Source organism: Struthio camelus, chromosome Z (assembly GCF_040807025.1).
Source record: "Struthio camelus isolate bStrCam1 chromosome Z, bStrCam1.hap1, whole genome shotgun sequence".
NCBI classification, from domain to species: domain Eukaryota; kingdom Metazoa; phylum Chordata; class Aves; order Struthioniformes; family Struthionidae; genus Struthio; species Struthio camelus.
The window spans coordinates 70,242,675-70,261,044 of NC_090982.1; the positions used below are offsets into that span (position 1 = coordinate 70,242,675).

Consider the following 18,370-nt stretch of genomic DNA (forward strand, 5'->3'; position numbering starts at 1 on the left):
CAGCGCAAAAAAGAGGAAGTTTCAAAGGGAGGAAAGTAAAATTGTACCTATTTATTCATCTGGCTGATTTGTACAAATTGCAAAGCAAAGCAGGAATTAAAGTACCCTGCTTCCTAATTATCTGACATAACATCATGGAAAGGGCTTACTGCAGCTCTCTGGGCTGCATTTGGTCTTTCGTTCTGGAGAAAGATGGAGTGCTAATTTTTTTCTTTTTCTTTTTTCCAAACACAACTTGTACATACTATGGGCCACTATGCACCAGAAGTATGCCTAAAATGCTTTTAGTCTGAGATACGATTTTGCATGTAATTCTTAGTTCTTAAGGAAGAATCTACTCAAAGTGAAATTAAAATCTATTGAAACTGTGTTGCGTCAGACCTGAAGTACATAACCATAGTGGTCTCTCTGTCCTAAAACTTCTTCTGTCAATCTTTCTGTCCTGTGCTGAATAGGAAAGTTATTAGTTTCTTTGAAATCAGAATCTTCCTCTGCATTTTGCAGTTGCAGGGAATTTGAGAGAAGTATATCACTGAGTACATCATGCATGAAATTCACTGTATGGGTGTTCAACTTGTTCTTCTGCTCATTTTTATCAACTGAGGCTGTTTGCAATTGCACTTACCTGTACACTGAAGATGTCATGAACACAGTTCTCCTCGTGACGTACCACAAGTTCCCTCTGCATGTACCTTTCATTATTTTCTTTGAATAAACCTCTAGAAGTCACTCTAGAGGACTGCAGATCAGCATCCAGTGTTGCATTGTACCTTATAGCTACAAGGAAAATAACAGTAATTTTCTTCTGCTGAGTCTGACTGCCAGTGTTCTCACTTCTATACTCAATATTACAGAATGCCCAAGCTTTCCAAACCACCCCAAGAATTTTACTTTTTCCATAGCTTGCTAAACACAGGACATTCTCAAAATGATACAATTTTCTCTTGTGTTTTCCAAAGTAGTCCAACAGGTTTAAATCCTGAAGTAAGTTCTCATCCACAGAGAGCACATTAAACAGCAATCAATCCAGCCTGCGCTGCAGATGTCTGAGCCTGTAGCTTGGGCAAGAAGCCAGTCAGCAGGGCCAGGATTATACTAGATAAAGAGGCCTTACAACCGTATCCCTGAATTCTAAGGCAATTATAAAGAATAGTCTTCCCATTTTCTCTTCAATCACATAATAATTTCTGTCTTCTCTTTGTATTATGGCTGATACACTGTGGAAATTCATTGTTATTTTATAGCTAACAATCATGAGTTCCTAAAGGCACTGAGGCAGTCCAAGTACTGTTATCAATGCCGTGTACATTTAACTACATTTAGCTTCATGAAAGGCCAATGTTAGTCTCAGAAATATTTAGTGCTCTCCTGTCCTCTGAAAAGAGCCTCTCCCCACTGGCATCTGCACTGAGCTTATGGAAATTACTTTTTGCTGAAGAGAAAAGTATGCAATCTGTTGTTGAAACCAGCAGGTCACAAAGGCTCTACCCCAAGAATGGCATCTTCCAGAGATATCGAGCTACCCTTCCTAAAGTTTCTTGTGCTATCAGCCAAAGAAAAGCTACGGAACTTGGTGAGTGGAGGATGAAAAAAAAATTGGCTTCTCATTCATTATATTTCCTGGGGTTTGTTGGACAGTGAGGATATAGCTCTCCAGAATATTATTAATCCTTCACTTTTCAAAGATTAATGAGACAGTGATGACAGCAGGTCTTAAAAATACTTTCTCAAGCACTTAAATTTTATACTTATTTCTCCTTTTCTTGATATTCAATCCAGTAATTCTTTTGAATTTCTGCTACTCATTTGAATAATGGGCTTTTGAAGAATTTAATATAAAACATGCCATTGAAATAATCTTACCCACTTGATTATTTCTCTTAGCAGGTCTAAATGTAGCCTCAAAACATATTTTGACAGTTATTTCTGTGTTCTTGTTCAGCAGACTGATTTTCTCAGGTTTAAATGAGGCAATTATGGACACATTTGCAATGCTTTGTGACCTGAAAAATATTTTAAAAAGACTGGGTGTGATTTTTAAGAGCACTGGGTAACACAGAAACCATTTTCTATCACTGGTACATCTGTAAATGTAACATTAACTTTTATGGTTCCCCATGTAAATATTTTTTTATGTCACTGGTAGATTTGTTTTTCTTTGCATGTAGCCGCATTTGTTGTATAGTAGCTTTCAATATTCTTGAATTTCTTGCATTATATTATTATGATAAATGATTTATCATGTCAAATTAATGGATAATCAGTAACTTTATCCTAATGCCCTAATCCTTTCAAGACAACGAAGCTGTTGCCCTTTTTTCCCCAACAAATAATCTCTTTATGCTCCTTTAGGGAAGTCACTGAGCCTCTCTGGAAAGGCAAAGAAGGGTTATTTTTCATTTTTAATTAATGTTGTACTTTTTCAGAAAAACAAATGTCATGTAATTAAGACTTTGAAGAATAGTTGCAAAGGAACCCTGCATGTAAACACAAACACTTTAATCAAAAGTGAAACTCATTAATCAGACCAAACGCTGGCGTAAAAGAGAAAAATGAGCATCCTCATTAATCAAACAGACATAAACACTAGTATTCCGAGCAGCCTAATTTTCTTTAATGCAACTACCGCTAGCACCTGCCGGAGTTCTGGTGTGAGGAAAGGTCCAAACTGACCATTCGTTTTTAATAATTGCTTTATGATGGAATAAGTAGCAATTTAGTAACGTTTTTCTTGTTACAGTGGGAGCCTCAGGCAGGAAGAAGGGTGACAGATAGGAAAGCAAGCTGTGTTTTAATTTAGCTCCACATGGAAGTAGTGGAAAACACACAGCTCAGGGAGCACAGGGTTTATATTTGTGAAGCCTTCCTTCCTCAGTTTGTGAAACTACTCAAATTGCTCTGGCAAAAATGCAAACCCACACGCCAGAAAACATGCTTTTTGCCAGAAATGGGTGCCAACACTCTTTCACTGCTCCGTGCCGTTACCCTGCAGGACAACTCTGTCACACAGATGAGTCTGTCAGCTAGCAAAGGTCACGCAGGCTGTGGGGGAAGTGTTTTCATTAGTTTCGGTAGACTCGGCTATCAGAATTATACCTTGGCTGTTAAAGTATAACCTGCTGTGACAAATACTCCTGAGCAAGCTCCGCTCCCTGCGGCTGCCCCATGGCTCTGGACCCACATGCCTGTGTGGTGGCCAGCAGCAGCTTCTCCTAGCCCTCCTGTCCTTGCTGGATCCCACCCCAGCACCCCCCACTGCCTAGCTTCATCATCCCTGTGCTCCCCGAGTCTGCTCCCGAAATTGGCTCTCAGTGGTTTGACAATATATACTTAAAAGAAGTTTAGTCCAATACTGACTTTTGGCTAGCTACAATAATAGCAAATAGACAATAACTGTTGGCCCTGAATACGTGGAACGAAAGAGCTTTTTGGTTTGTTTGTTTTGTTGTTTAATTAACTACATGCTTGACTTGCATCCGAATCATGAAGTGCTGCCTTTCTAAAAGGGTTTACTAACCAAAGGAGAACCACATTTCCATCAGCACCAACTGACACATCAGTAATGTCATCGTCATCTAAGTCTCTATGGCCATCTACTGATCTTCCAAAGAATTGGAGCCGTTGTCCAAAAGCAGAATCTGATCCTAAAATTTTCTGGAAAAGAGAGTTTGATTACTGAGTTGACATAAGAGTGCTTAAGCGTTTAGATAGCAGTTCAAGCAATGAATTTTTGCATATATTCCCTGTATATGGAATGTACTGTTTAAGCAAAATACTTTTGCAGATGTTTTCTCAATTTTCTAAGCAATTTTTCCTCCCCTGTTACAGCAGACAATGAACTAGATTTCCCTGTCTTGTCCCTTGTCTTTCCCTGTCAACTACCGGACTGCTGTATGCCAATTAGTAATTACTGGAAACTTTTTCCATCCCACATTGAGCAAGTCAAAGAGTAGGAAGTTTAACAGGTCTTCTAACAAATAACTTCTGCAACTAGAAAATCTGCATGGGAAGTGACACTGAAATTATAATACTGCATATTTACAGTTACAGAGCTGAGATTTATCTAACCTTCATTGTTGTGCATCAGCCCTAAAAATAACAGCTGTCAAAAGTACAGGTAATTAGTTCACTTTGTACACAGGCACCAAAAAAATATTACAGGTTCAGATGGAGCATCCTGCAAGTCATTTTTCTCTTTACACTTCAGCTGTAAGCACCATAACCTCATTTGGGACATGCTGACAGCTGAAGTACGGAGAGGCACAAAACTTGAAATAAGTCATGAGAATAACCATATTCCTTTAAGAGGATGAAATAGTAGCCAATGAAAAGAAAGTAAATCCTTCAGTTTTCCTCTAGTAGATCTGAAGGCACTGAGTATAGCATTACGCAACACAGTTACTTACCTGAGAATATTTGGTACATATAGACTTTTGGTACCCGTTGTAAATGTAAATTGCTCCAGAGTTTTGGCCTTCCAGTGGTGCACCTATTACAACATCATTAAAGCCATCTAAGTTAATGTCTGCAAGCGTTGCAATCGCTGATCCAAAGCGAGCATTTTCTAACCCTTGTGGACCTTTCAAGAGTTCTTGTTGATCCAAAATTCCCTTTAAAAAAAGAAAATGAAGAAAAAGCAAAAACACAACTGTTACAGCAGCAAATTAGACATAGGAGCAGTGTATCTATGTGCATTGTTTTTTGTTATTTCTTTTTCTAGTACATTCCCCTTGGCCTCTCAACCCTGAATTCCTTCCCCATTGTATTGCCCATTCAGTTTGCATTATGTCTCAGAATCTTGGCAAATATTACACAGCAAATTAAAGCATGCTATGCAAAGCTGCAGTAACAGAAAATACAACCATATGTATGAAGCTTAAATGCCCTCACTGTCCTCATCTGACTGTCCTGAAAATTTCACAATACATTGAAAAATACAGTTTCCAGTTTTGGATTACCAGTTTTTATGCAGAGGGAATGGAAATTATGTAACTGGACATAATTCCTTGAAACAGAAATGGAATTTCCTAACTAAACTAATGCAAAAAACGTGTCCAAATGCTAAACTCCTGACCTCTCTAGTGCCAATGAAGAAAGAAAGGTTGGAGAACGGTAGAGTTAAATAGCCATATTTGTATTAGTTTAAATTCAGCAAATACCTTTCTCATCTTTAACCTCAGTTATCACACTGTGCTTAAAATTTTAGAAATAACAGACAAGCTATTTATTCAAAATGACTAGAAAAGTATAATTTGCACAACACAGGCAAGTTACACAAATCCATGTTCTTCAAAAAAAAATCATTCTTTAATTATTCTTAACATTTCACTTATATAATTTTAAATCTACGTTTAACAAAGACTAAAAGCTGTAAGGATAATCTTCCAATTTGTTCAGTTCCCAAAACAGGGGAAAAAATCCTTTTATTTTTCTTTCCTCCTGTATTTTGTGCCTAGTGACACAATCACAATGACTAATGTCTGTTGCCAACAGTACAGCTTCCAGCACCTCCATCTATCCTGAAATTGCCCTGCATTGCACAGTTTCATGTAGCTCTAGGATGATCTAACTTTGGGCTGCTGCTGAAAAGAGCAGTCCTTCCTCTCTATCTCTATTTAATTCATTGCAATTTACCTAGTTGAAATGCCATGTTCTGTTTTCTGTGATTAACTGCAGGTATTAATTACTTCACATATGCAGATATCTGTGATTGTTTGTGAAACTGTTCAAAGGTGCCAGAATGTTAATACAAATACCATGAAAACATCTACCACAGAGCTGAATAAAAAACACAGTCAGTCAAGCATCAGACAAAATAACATTGCTGACAAAAGAAACAACATGAGTAAAAGCCACCATTTAGTGTGAAAGTCCACAAACAATGCACTACCAGAAGAGCATTTATTAGAACTATTTTGGGAATACAATTAGATCTGTCAAAATCAATTGGCAAATAATTGATTAGCAAAAGCCTTAAGCTAAGCTTTTCAGAGAAGCGGTCAACGTTGTGTTACATTTCTATACAGTGTCTAGCACAGTGCTGAAACTTTAACCACACTTTCTGTTATGTCTATGCTGCTAAATAAAAGAGGACCAAGAAGCAGCCTAGAGCAGCAGATATCCGATCACTAATACTGTTTAGCTATTATCTTGCTTAGTGGCTCCATTTTGGACTGCTCCAGCTGGCTTACTCCCAGGTTATGCATACAAGTGGTTCTAGGGAAAGGTTGCACCTTGCTTCTAGGAAGGAGAAGGGAGGAGACTGCCCTGGGCCCTTCCACAGCCCTCTAGTCCTGTCCCACGTAAGCTTTGCACCATTTGCCCATGCCCCTATGCTCCATCCCTCAGCAAAGCACATGCTCTGCTTCTCATTATAAAAACACCGCTCACATTATTTCAAGCACTTTGAACTGAAAAAAAAAAAACAAAAAAACCCAAAACACAGAATAGTGCCTTCGGGCCACAGGGACATCACTTGGAGCCCAGAAGAGATCTGGGACCAAGGGCTTTGTGGTGTAGTTGTGGCCAGCCTGCTTTGGAAGAAGCTAGCGATCACTCTCTGCTCTTCTGATTCAACAGCAGACATGGCCAGTACGTGTTATTCCAGTATGAACTGCTTTTTCCTTGGCAAAACTTCAGTCCAGGGAACAACAGCAAACCCCTTCAGCTGCAAAGGAAAATACCTGGACTTGTACCAGGACTGCTGGGGACGCAACAGTTTCATTCCTACCTTTGTGATGGAAAACATGTATACTCTTCCTTCCTCTTTTTTCAGGTCATTCATAAACATTGGTGCACCTACAAGCAGCATATCTGTAACAGAATCTCTGTTAACGTCCACTGAACACACCACACTGCCAAAGTAGGAGCCAATCTGAAATCAATAAGAGAGTCATGTTTATATGTGGGCTTGTAAAGCATAATGTTTTAGCACCTGACCTTGCAAACTCTTACACCCCAAGACAGTCCAATACTAATAAGTGACACTGCGCACTGGAATGAAATTGTTATATAACACCCTATAGCATTTGAAGAATCATATCCTTACTATGCATCCACTGTTTTTGTCCAGTAGCTGCTGGTATGGTTTTACCACTCAGCAATAAGAATGCAAACAGAGAATAAGAAACGAGAGGTATATTTTTATATTAAATTGTGCACATAAAACTACCTGGTCTCTGATTTACTCTCAGATTTGTCTGATTAAAACAAAATAATAAACAAAACCTTCTAAACTTTCAGCCCTTTCCCAAATGGGGAAAAGAGAACGGGCTTCCAAATCTTGCTTTTAATGTCATCTACTTCACAACTTCCCAGGCAGAGTGGAGGTCACTGAGCCTCTGCCAATTAGAACTGTTGGCAGGATGATACATTAAGTAGCTTCATATTTTATCTTTTACATTAAATGAATGATTCCCTAAACTGTTCTTTACGATGTAGTTAACCGCAGTGAAACAGACTAACGGCAGAGAGAAGTGCACATAGGATCCTAAATGCTTAGCAAGAAATAGGAATGTTCCAAAGAAATGCATGGCAGTTTACCCCTGTGCCAAACTCTGTGCTCATGACCAGAATGCACTTGCCTGCTCGCCTCTCTGGGACTGCACAATTGTGATATTACCACGGCTGTCAACATCATAAACCACTACTCTGCCAGTGTAGTTGGATCTTGGTGCACCAGCAACAAAATAGACTGAGTTTTGAGTGGAGAGAACAGCAACAGAATAACCTGGGGGAAGAAGCCAACATACAACATGTGTGAGAGACCGTTAACTGTAAGTTGTCAGCTGGTTATCCATGAAAGCTTAGAAGGTGACTCAGGCTGGTGCCTTAGTGGCAGAGGATAATACTCCCACATAGGAAGCTAAGTTGTCACATATGTATCAAACTTGCAATAGTGTTCCGGAGAGAAGAACGATAAACAGATCGAGTTGAAGCAGGTTTAGAGAATAGCATGGACGATAGTCTAGCCTATTCAAAGTACACCCCAAAAATGTCATGCTTGTGAAAGAGACAGGAAAAAGACTGCAAAGAGTAGCCTCGGAAAGAAGAAATGAAGAGAAACATGAGACAACTTTTGAACCAGTCCTCAAGTCGGGGAGGAACACCTAGTTTCTGCAAAGCTGCATTTCACTGCATTTTCCCACAGCACACAAACCACAGCCCAGTACTTTGGCTGAATACAATAGACCGCATTAATAGCTTGTCAGCTGAAGGGCTTATATTGATTGAACTTCTTTGAACATTTTAATCCTCATGCTCATTATTATAACATTATTTGCTTTCAAGAAACATCTTTTAATACCTGCAAATATTTTAAACATGAGTTAGCACTGTAAAGCTAGTATTACCACATATTTTACATTTCTGTGGTTTTAATACAGTCCATTTATTTTAACAGAAGAAAACAAAAGCATCCTCTCTAAATTCTACAGTTAAACTGAAGAACCAAATCCCAGCAGCCGGGCAGAATATGCACATCTTTAGGCAAGCTGCTGTACAAAGCAAAGAGCACAGTCTAAAAGGATTACGCCTTGGCAATTACATATATAGGTCTAATTCAGATTTCTGTGCAGTGTTTTCTATGTTTTTTCTAGGGACAAAACACCGCTACTGACTAGAAGTTCAAAAACGAACAACAGAATGGGATTTTGTTCTTGAGATTAAGCCACTTAGGCCACCAGTTCCTCACTAATACACATACAGGCATACAGCCCTTTGAAGTGAGATGGTACAGAGCTGAAGGGGGGCCACACTAGCAAGCTGGGCTGAGTTTTTTAGCTTGGGCTCCCCGCTCGTATGGAGAGCTCTTGGGAGGGACAGAAGGAAGCGGAAGAGAAATAAGGAGACACCAACAGAGTGCCCTGAGGAGTAAGAAAAAGCAATGACATTTGTTTGTGCCAAAACGATTAAGGGCAAAACTGTAGGAAGCTCCTGGTGGAGAAGTATTGAGAGGAAATGACTGAACCTTTTAAGAGTTCTTCTAGAAGTGGGAAGAAATAAAATTCAAAGATATCAGACACGCAGAAGAACTAATGCTGATTAGGCTGGGTTTATTTTTATATTGTGTTGGATAGAAGTACTACTAAGCCATACGAAAAGAGTACATACTAATAGGAAAAATAGCATTTCATTAAATAAAAGGATAAGAAAGGATAAGGATCTTCAAGGATAAGAAAGCCAAAGTTGCTTTACGTAGTTGTACTATTCAGAGATGAATTGCCAGAGCAGGCAGCTTGTAGGCTTGCAGAAAAGATTTCACACTACAGGGCAGATAAATGAACTGAGAAGACAAACTGCCTGGCTTTACCCGGTCACAAAAACGTGTTAGAAAACAAATAGGGGTTACAAATAAGACTTCAGTTAAACCAGTAAGCAATAGCAATATTCCTAAAACTATAAACTGAACTGGAAAAGGTCAAGAAAAGAGAAAGCACAGATGAAATGATTCCAAATCAATCAACTTCTGATGTGCATGTAATTGAGGAAGTAAATAAGAATTTTAAAAATAAAGGTAGACATAATGATCAGTATGTTATAGTAAGCAGCCTTTTCACAACTCGTGATTTTTTTATGTCTTTTTCATAGGGCCCAATTTTTTTCAGCTAACTCATTGGTATTAGTAGAATTTTAAAAAAACACAATAGAAGTTTCATTTAGTGATCTATTGACCAGTATACAAAATATTGTCAGATGCAAAATTCTTCTCATCTTCCCAAATCAGTTCTTAACAGGAATCTGGCCAGAGCAGAACTTTCAAAGTTCTATACTGTCTTGATAAACATCTGATACACTCCAAGATTCATATTTCAGCCCTTTACCTAGATATGAACTATGATTTCTGTCCTGTAGAATTTTCTCAAACACATGACTTGGAAAGGTGGTCACTTTGTTTGAAGCCTCCTGAACTACTGTTCCACTCCAGTCATAAGCCCCAACAGCACCCAAGAGCAGAACATCCTTTAAAAAAATAAAATCAACATTTTAGAACTATGTATTTCAGAGAAAGTGTGAAAAAAGCTGAAGTTACCATAGGTATATAACATCACTGAGTTTTAGCTAGTGCTGTAGTCTAATGACAGCAAGCAGTTGACTGGGGTCCTTTACAACGTTACTACCTCTGTGCTGGAATTTACTACCCCATCAAGCGGAATTACCACATTATTACAAGAAGGTAAGTGACTTTTTCAGCTCCCAGGCTGCTGCAACTCAAGATGAAATGGATTTAAACACTGTAACAATCTCCTAACCTGTTCAACCTGTGTTTGGGCTTGGTAAGTCTTTTAGGTACTCATGATCCTCAGAAAAGTGTTAAACAAAGTGGTAAGAAGGAACTAAAGCCCACTTTTTGTCAGTTCTAATGCAAATGACAGTACACAAAAGCTAACAGAAGAAGATACAAAATTTCATCTTCTATGTGTATTGTAAGGAGATGTCCTTGAGAGAGGATAGTTAAATCTGAAGTCCAAATGAATACACAGATATCTTTGAGTTGCATGCAGAAAATAAATGTAATTAAAATAATTCATATTATTAAAATTCTTTTATTACTGAACAGAGATACTGATATGGAAAATTGCAATAAAAATAGGCTGTGCCACTTCCCTGAACAAACACTCAAAGAGTTCTTAATTTTTGCCTTTCCCTAGCATCAAGTGCTCAGTAAACCATAACTTTGCACTGCTATGGAAAACTTTAAAAATTATTTCACTCATTTTTAAGGGCTGAGAAAAAGGGATAAGACTTCATATATCTTCAGCTGAAAACTGCCTGAATCACAGCTGGATTTTTACAAAGAGGGCCTATTTGCTCAAGATATCCTTACAATTCATTTGTATGAAAAATACATCTGATTTATTATTGCTTCTAAGTGAAACATACTTTAAACAAACATTATTAACATCATAAATATCGGACAAATTCTCTTCAGACTTGTTTACATCCTGGTCAGTGCCTAGAAACAAGCCAGTTTTACAATATTCTTTCAATTCTTCTGAGTTACTCAACAGAGCAAAATGTCAGTTTGGAACAACCGAGCTTTCCATGCTAGGTGAACTCAGAAATCACAGAGTTCCTTGGATTAACTTGCCTCAAAATCATTATAATCAAATAAACTATTATTCAGTTATTCAGTTTCTTCTATTAATGCATATATTTTCCTTCTAAGAAATATGTACCGTCAGCAAACATATTAGAAATCATTTTTGTGGTGTTCAAGTTAAAAAAAAAAAAAAAAAAAAAGACAGCATCCCAGGTCATCATTTTTATTAGTCTTGTTTTGTTGCATTTCTATGCATTCATGTCTTCTACCTAATCCTATCTATTTACATTATTAAGTAATTAAATGCACATACCTTTTTCTGAGAGTAATATGCACTGAAGCCCACTTGTGACATTTCCATTTGGAACGTATCACCTTGGTCTGTACCTGGTGTAGTAAGTATTTGCATATGGTTAACCTTACAGAACCACACAGTAGATCCAGTTCTGCTACCTTTGAGAGTAGCAATATGGGGACTGTATATAATTTGTCCTCTTCTCCAAATCTATCCATTCTGCTTAAAATATTTCCAACATTTACAAACAATGGCAAGCTAATAGCTGATAAATAGTAATATATTGTGCTACAAATCTCCTCCAGAAGAGGCAGAGGATGATGGGAAAGATGGCTTGTAACAGTCACTCACAGTACTGTCTGTCATTGTGGCTAATGTGTTTTCATGTTCTCTAGGAAGCGCTAATAATGCACTGGAGTTAACAAGGTTAATAATCACTTATTTACAACTTTCAAATGAATGTTCATGATCGTATATGCTTTACAAAAACTGTTTTAATGGTCTTGAAAATACTGTGATGTGCAGGAAAAATTCCTATGCTAAACGGATGAGACTTGAGTAAAGAACATAACAGGAATTCAGCAGGAGTACTCAGCAAAACCCAGGAAAAAGAAGGGGCTCAAATGATCCACTTGATTTTATTAGCAGCTTGGGCCTGGTTAAGAATAAAAGCAGCTGAGAGAGAGAGGGAAATTTTCACCTTGAACAGAGTAATGCTGCAACCACAAAAGCTTCTCGGAGAGGGCTGAGGGCAGGGTCACAAGTCTCCCAAGCAAGGTCTGAATTTGACTTTGAAAAGCTGGCTTGCAGGAATGACTCATCTCCTCAGCACCTTCATACAAGTTGTACACTGACAACTCTAGGCGATGCTAGGAAAGGAGCCTGGTAAAAGCTACACAGATTGCATTACTGTAACTTTGCAATTTTTGATTTGCTTTTTATCTTCACACTTGATTAGTGTTAACAGAGAAACACAAAGGAATCTGACAAGCAAGAAAGATACCTTTTACTTCCAGTGATCATAGCCCAAATACATTTGAATGCATAGGGACAAACCCTCAGAGGATGCCTGAAAGCCAGGACTTTATTGAAATTTTCAGCAATTCCCACCAATCTGCAGAAACTGCCTTGAAACTCACCCTCATTAGCTGGGAGAATTCCCTGTGAACAGCCCACAAAAACCAGAGCCCTTTTGGTATGCAGCAAGCAGCCCACAGTTCCAGGTACCCATGATTTTCACAGTAGTGCACTAAGATGAAGCCAGATTAAATCCTCAGCTCCTCAGCTGGAAGAATCTGATCTGTTTTTTCAGATACAATGAGTATTTTACCTTCTATGCTAAAAATGCGCTCTCCAAGTGTTCCTGCCTCTTCTAGCAGTGCGGCTTCAGATGACACGTTAAAGAAATACTTGTCTGTTGGATGACTAGCAATTCCTTTGATTTCTTTAATTAAGTTTTTAGTATCGAGTTCATGTCTGATTAAGTATCCCAAAACCTTGGGGGGGGGTGGGGAAAGAACAAAAAAGAAACCATGGTGTTACTCCATTTCCTTCCATATCACGTAAGTATTCAACACTTACATAACGATAAAAATAAAATAACTTTCATTGGTATCACCTAACTGCTTATCAGACTGTATTCCTATACAATGGACCATTCAAATAGGAAAAGACAACGAGGGCAAAGGAGAAAACCCTAAAGTTGCTCAGGGAATATTAGTTCTGCTTTTTCAGCTAATTAAAGAGAACCAATATTCCACTATTTCATATAGATGAAGTTCACCTAGTTTCAGTCTCACCAGTGACAACAATACTTGCATTATATACAGCTTATACACAGATCACACACATTCACCAAAATGATCTTTCCAAAATTGCAATAATATATGTAACTACAGAATTACTTACAGCAATGCCAAATCTGGTTATATTGTCTTCGTTGCATTTACCTATCACTGTTTGCAAGTTGGAGCCATCATGTGATTCACCATCTGTCACAACGACCATTATTTTTGTGGCTGTTGGGCGTCCCCCCGATTCAGGAGAGAAGGCATAACGTCTGTTAAAAATATGGGATGTACCAGATGTAAATTCATAATAGATGGAATTCTGCCTACATAGTTAAATAAATATGTTCATCATTGACTTAGAACAAACTGCATCCGTAATGCTTTTTTATTTCTAAATTAAAAGTCTTAAATAATAATGTTTAATAGCGCTCCTGAGAGTTTGTTCTCAAAGCACTGCTCAAAGAACTGTCAAAAATGTAAGGTAGGAAGTGGAGAAAAAAAACAAGTAGGGCTGCATATTTTTGATAGAAATGTAAAGTCCTGTACAAAAAAAAAAAGTTTTTCCTACTGTTTCTGAATAAAAAGTTTTCTGTCTGATCTAGCATCAATATTTTTCTGACACTAGAGTAGTTAGAAATTGGTTCCACTAACTTCACACAAAAGGTGAGGTGGACTGGAAACAGGTCTACCAAATATTACTACCAAAAATTACTACCAATTATACTACCAAAAATTTTGGTTCCACTGAAGGAAGAATCTGTCTCTAAATAGGCTATTGATTCAGTTGCTATTTAGGCCAAGCGTATAGTCCTTGACCCAACTGCAAAACAGCATCTTCCTAACGAGGAACAAACCTGGTCTGTATTCATATTCAGAGTCACAGTCGGTCGTTTTAAGCTCTTCCTGTATTTCATACTGCTAGTGCTGCGTTGACAAATTGGCACCGGACATGAGATCTTATTTTCCCTACGGTCAACCAAGACCTGACTGGCAAACACAAATGTTTTCAGTTTCACTGAATCAATGGATAAATTTTACTCCTTTCAACGGTTTTGTATCTTCCCTAAAAGATTACTGCAGTGTTTGGTGCACTGTCACGTTAAGGTATTTGAGACAATCCAAACAACTCTGTTGGGTACCAGAACTACTTTAGGGTAGAATTTAATTCAATGGGATATACTTTTCAGCAAGCCTAGTTTACGTATCCCTAAACTGTCCGGAACTGGGTATTGTAAATGTACCTGGTGGATTCTGCCTGGTGCTGGGAACCTCCTCAGAGGCTCTGAGCACTCGCACTCCTAATGGGATAAAAGTCAGCAAATGAAATTCAGGATCTGCTCATCACCTTGCTGGATAAGTTACAGTAGTACCACAGTAATGATCGATATGTTTTACCTTGCATAGTCAATGGCTTTGAAAGTATTAGTCAAATCTCCTCCCTTCTGATAGGTTCCCTCCATTGCTTTAACAACCTCATCCTTCGTTTTATATGTATTTAAGTTGAACACTATGCGCGGATCATTACCATACTGAATTAAACCCACCTATACAATAAAGAAATTCGGTTAGATTATCATGCATTAGTCTTACACAGAATCATGATGTTAAACCATTCATCAGGCTGGAGTAAGAGATCTACAGATGCACATGGGGTTATCATTTTCTTTCAACACATACAAAACCAATTAATATTAATGCACATTTGGAAAGTAAAGAAAGCTACATAGTCTTGCATATTATGTCATTTATTATGTACTACAATATGTTAATGCAAACAATCTGAAATTGTAGTCATTAAACATTTGTTCCAGAAACATTTATGGACAATAATAATACTGGGAGCTCTAGGAAAAATGAGAAAATAGCAAAAATTCTACAAGCTGACCACACCTCATACTGATCTTTCCTACAGAAATTCTAATGGTTAGGTACTTAATAGCACTGCAAACCCTGCTTGTTTTTAATACAGGTGAATGCTAAAGAAATACACCAAGATGTACACTTACTATGAAAGAAAAAAAAAGAGGAGAGGATGCTAAAGCGAAGATTCAGAGAGGACTCATGACACTGAGCAGGAAGCCTAGCTTTAAGCACCTAGCTGCCAAAGTAGCTCAGTGAGGAAGGCACCCTTGGGGAGAGAGATTTCCAATAGCTCAGTCTTTGTTCCCAGAACTGTTTCTGGAAAATGGACAACTGAAAAGACAGAAAATTTTTAAAAATAGGTACAAAATTTTCCCTACCATCATCAAATTAAAAGGAAAAAAGAACTTCTCAAAGTTCAGAGAGTAACTAAGCAGGGAAAAATTCTTGTTCTAAAAATGTAAAGCTTGAAAATTAAAAGCCATATGAAAACCTTCAATAGAGAAACTGTTCTGCTCTTAACACATCCTCAACAGATTGCATTTTAATGAGTCTTACACCTAATATATGAAGGAGATCTGACTCTACTAGATATAACCTAGATTTCTTTCAGATGATCAATGTTTTACATCAAATTATTAATTCCTTTTGGAATACATTAGCTGTGAGATAGAAACCCCAATCCTGAAAGATAAAGGACAGATGCATAACCTACAGTTTTGAGGGTGGTACTATAATTATGCTTAGGCATACTTGGTTTCCTTTAAAATTGCAGAATTTGCTAATAAAACCTATTGCTTTTTTTCCTTTTTTTTCCTTTGCCTTTTTCAAAGATGTCTTTGACTTACCTGGGTTTTGGTAGGGCCTATATCTAAGCCCTGTACAAACTTTTTCAAAAACGCACGCACTGCGTCCCAGGGATAAATGCTGTTTGACTCATCACAAACCACCACTACATCTATGACAGAGGAGCATTCTAAAATAAAAATAAAAAATGGACATTAAATGTACTTGCAGCCTCAATTTACTTATAACTCTTGGGCTAAATCCAAAAGTGCATACTTAGGTCTTACATAGGCCAACACTTCAGAACAGGAAGGTTTTGCCAGAATGAAGATGCAATAAACACATACGCAGATTTTTAGCCTGTCTTCGTTTTCACTGCTCTAGTGCAATGCCTCTGAGTTCAGAGGAGTGAGTCCAGATTCATACCAGCATTAGATCAGTATCTGTCAATCCTTATGTGTGAATCACAGCATTTTGCTCTTTGCACATACATATTTAAAAAAAAATCCCAAAGTAAGTGTCCCCAACACGACGTATCTTGATTTTGTTTGATCTGTTTTTTATTGAATCTGTTTTGCACATGTTGTCTTACTTTGAACAGCAGGAGAAAAGCTTCTTAGGATCTGGAAACTTGGACTGATTTCAGAACAGACTCCTGTTGCATAGTATTGGCTTCCACACTGCTGTGCCCACAAGGGACCACAAGTCTTTAAAAATAACAACAAAAAGAAACTATAAAAATAACAAATACTTGTCTCACTGTATCCATATACAAAAACATAATAAGCAGGACTATGAGAATATAAGATGGGATGAGCCCTCTTGGGTTATCAGAGTAAGTCTCTTGCTATCACTGTGACAGTATCAGAAAATCCATTTCATAATTTGATTTCTCATTAAAAAGTTGTTCTATTCCAGATCATATTTATGCCTCCTTCTGCAAACTGTTTCCTCCCAACTATGCACAGCTATAACTTCTAGAGAGTGTGAATAAGATTGCAAAAAATTTGTTGCTTTTGTTCATCTGCTTTACAAACTATTGGTTTAAAACTAGGGTTTGGTATTTGCACTCTGCTTATCTGTATGAAAACAAGTACTTCCACTAACCAGGAGGTGGCATCACAGCCATGAGCCAGCGCATGTAGTCTGAACATGCAGTTAGTTAAGTTTTTATTGCAGCGTGTCCTATTACTATGACCAACATGATAGCACCACAACTATCCGTGATCAATGCATACACACACGGAAGAATTAATTTGAGAAGACTGTTCCCAAGGAAAGTGAACTTTGCCAAAATATTTTTAGAGTTAAATTTCTTCATCTCTCAGCCTCATAGTATGCACAATCCTATGTAACTGTAGGCTGTTGCTAGAAGGAGACGTTCTGCCCCAGCCCCACCTTCCCCTCAGCCACAGGTTTCTTTGCCTCCCAGGGAAAACGTTTTGATCATGCTTCTTGCTGAAAATGATCACTGCAAGAAGGTAAGTTTTCTGCTGGATCAACCACATGGTTGCGTGACAGCTAGATCTCATGAAAGGAAATGTGTGGTTGGGAAGGGGAACAGAGCACAGTACTATCTCTTTACATAGTTAGATCGCATAAAGCCATATTGTGAAACCTCTTCAGAATTCAAATATATGATATAGGAAGGATTTTTACAAAAATACCTAGATGAGAAAAGACAAATACTGAGACACTATTTGGTTATGTGATTACTTGAGGAGGTTTTTTTTTTTTTTTTGAGAAAAATCACACGAAGTATTGAGAGGTACGCAAAGAAAAAAAACATAACCTCTGTTCCACAGTTCTGAAAGAAATGATAGCTTCATTACGAACGCTTTTTGATTGACCTATCAAGTCAGGAGAGCCTGGAAAACAGGAGCTGCACCATCTCTATTTAAAAAGTGAAGAGAAAGTGAACAGCATTCTTACTCTTTTCTCAAAAGTACTGAAAAAGTACTGAAAAAGCAAGTAATTAAGGAGGAAGTAAATGGAAAATGAGCTCAATGTAGCATAGGTTTACCAGAGGCAGATCACATCAAACTATCCTAATATATTTGACAAGATGTCATAATTTCTACAAAAGAGGAAAGAAGTATATCTAAGGAAGAGATCGAGAAACAGATGGATGGGCACTGACTGATTACAGGGTGACCATCAGTAGGCAGCCAATGTACAAAGCAAATATGGCCTGAAGATCTACATCAAGGAACACTTGTGGTTGAGACAGGGAAACACTAAATTCACTGTATAAAGGCAAGATCCTCTCATGGAATACAGCATACATCTGGTCAGCGATGTTCGAGAAAGGTAAAATTTAGAAAGTGTATTTTGGAGGAAAAACTCCAGGATCACCTAGCAAAACACAACAGACTGAAAGAAAATGATTCTGTGTGTTAAATACAGAAGGGAGATTCTGCACCTTAGAGAAACGGGAGCTATTTCAGCTAAAGGAACAATCCTGCCACGAGAACAAACTGATAGAAACTTAGACTGGAAAAAAAAAACCCAACAAACTGTTAACCATCAGAGGAGCGAAATTCTAAAAGAGCTTTCCAAAAGGGCTAAAAAGGCCTCAGAAAAAGGAAATGTGCACGT

The 18,370-nt window shown here is 37.9% G+C and overlaps 1 protein-coding gene across 2 annotated transcripts in view; it reads right to left on the minus strand.

The window, feature by feature from the left end:
• Positions 1 to 18,370, minus strand: part of LOC138064389 (integrin alpha-2-like) — a 72,378-nt gene that overhangs the window by 21,141 nt on the left and 32,867 nt on the right. For both annotated transcript variants that reach the window (XM_068926630.1, XM_068926629.1), the window contains 13 exons: positions 16,365 to 16,479; positions 15,835 to 15,962; positions 14,522 to 14,670; positions 13,245 to 13,395; positions 12,667 to 12,832; positions 11,355 to 11,428; positions 9,822 to 9,960; positions 7,584 to 7,729; positions 6,731 to 6,874; positions 4,407 to 4,610; positions 3,518 to 3,654; positions 1,864 to 2,003; positions 626 to 777 (listed from right to left, as the gene is read on the minus strand). In XM_068926630.1, coding sequence (XP_068782731.1) covers positions 626 to 777; positions 1,864 to 2,003; positions 3,518 to 3,654; positions 4,407 to 4,610; positions 6,731 to 6,874; positions 7,584 to 7,729; positions 9,822 to 9,960; positions 11,355 to 11,428; positions 12,667 to 12,832; positions 13,245 to 13,395; positions 14,522 to 14,670; positions 15,835 to 15,962; positions 16,365 to 16,479 — 1,845 coding nt within the window. The remainder of the gene's footprint in view (positions 1 to 625; positions 778 to 1,863; positions 2,004 to 3,517; positions 3,655 to 4,406; positions 4,611 to 6,730; positions 6,875 to 7,583; positions 7,730 to 9,821; positions 9,961 to 11,354; positions 11,429 to 12,666; positions 12,833 to 13,244; positions 13,396 to 14,521; positions 14,671 to 15,834; positions 15,963 to 16,364; positions 16,480 to 18,370) is intronic.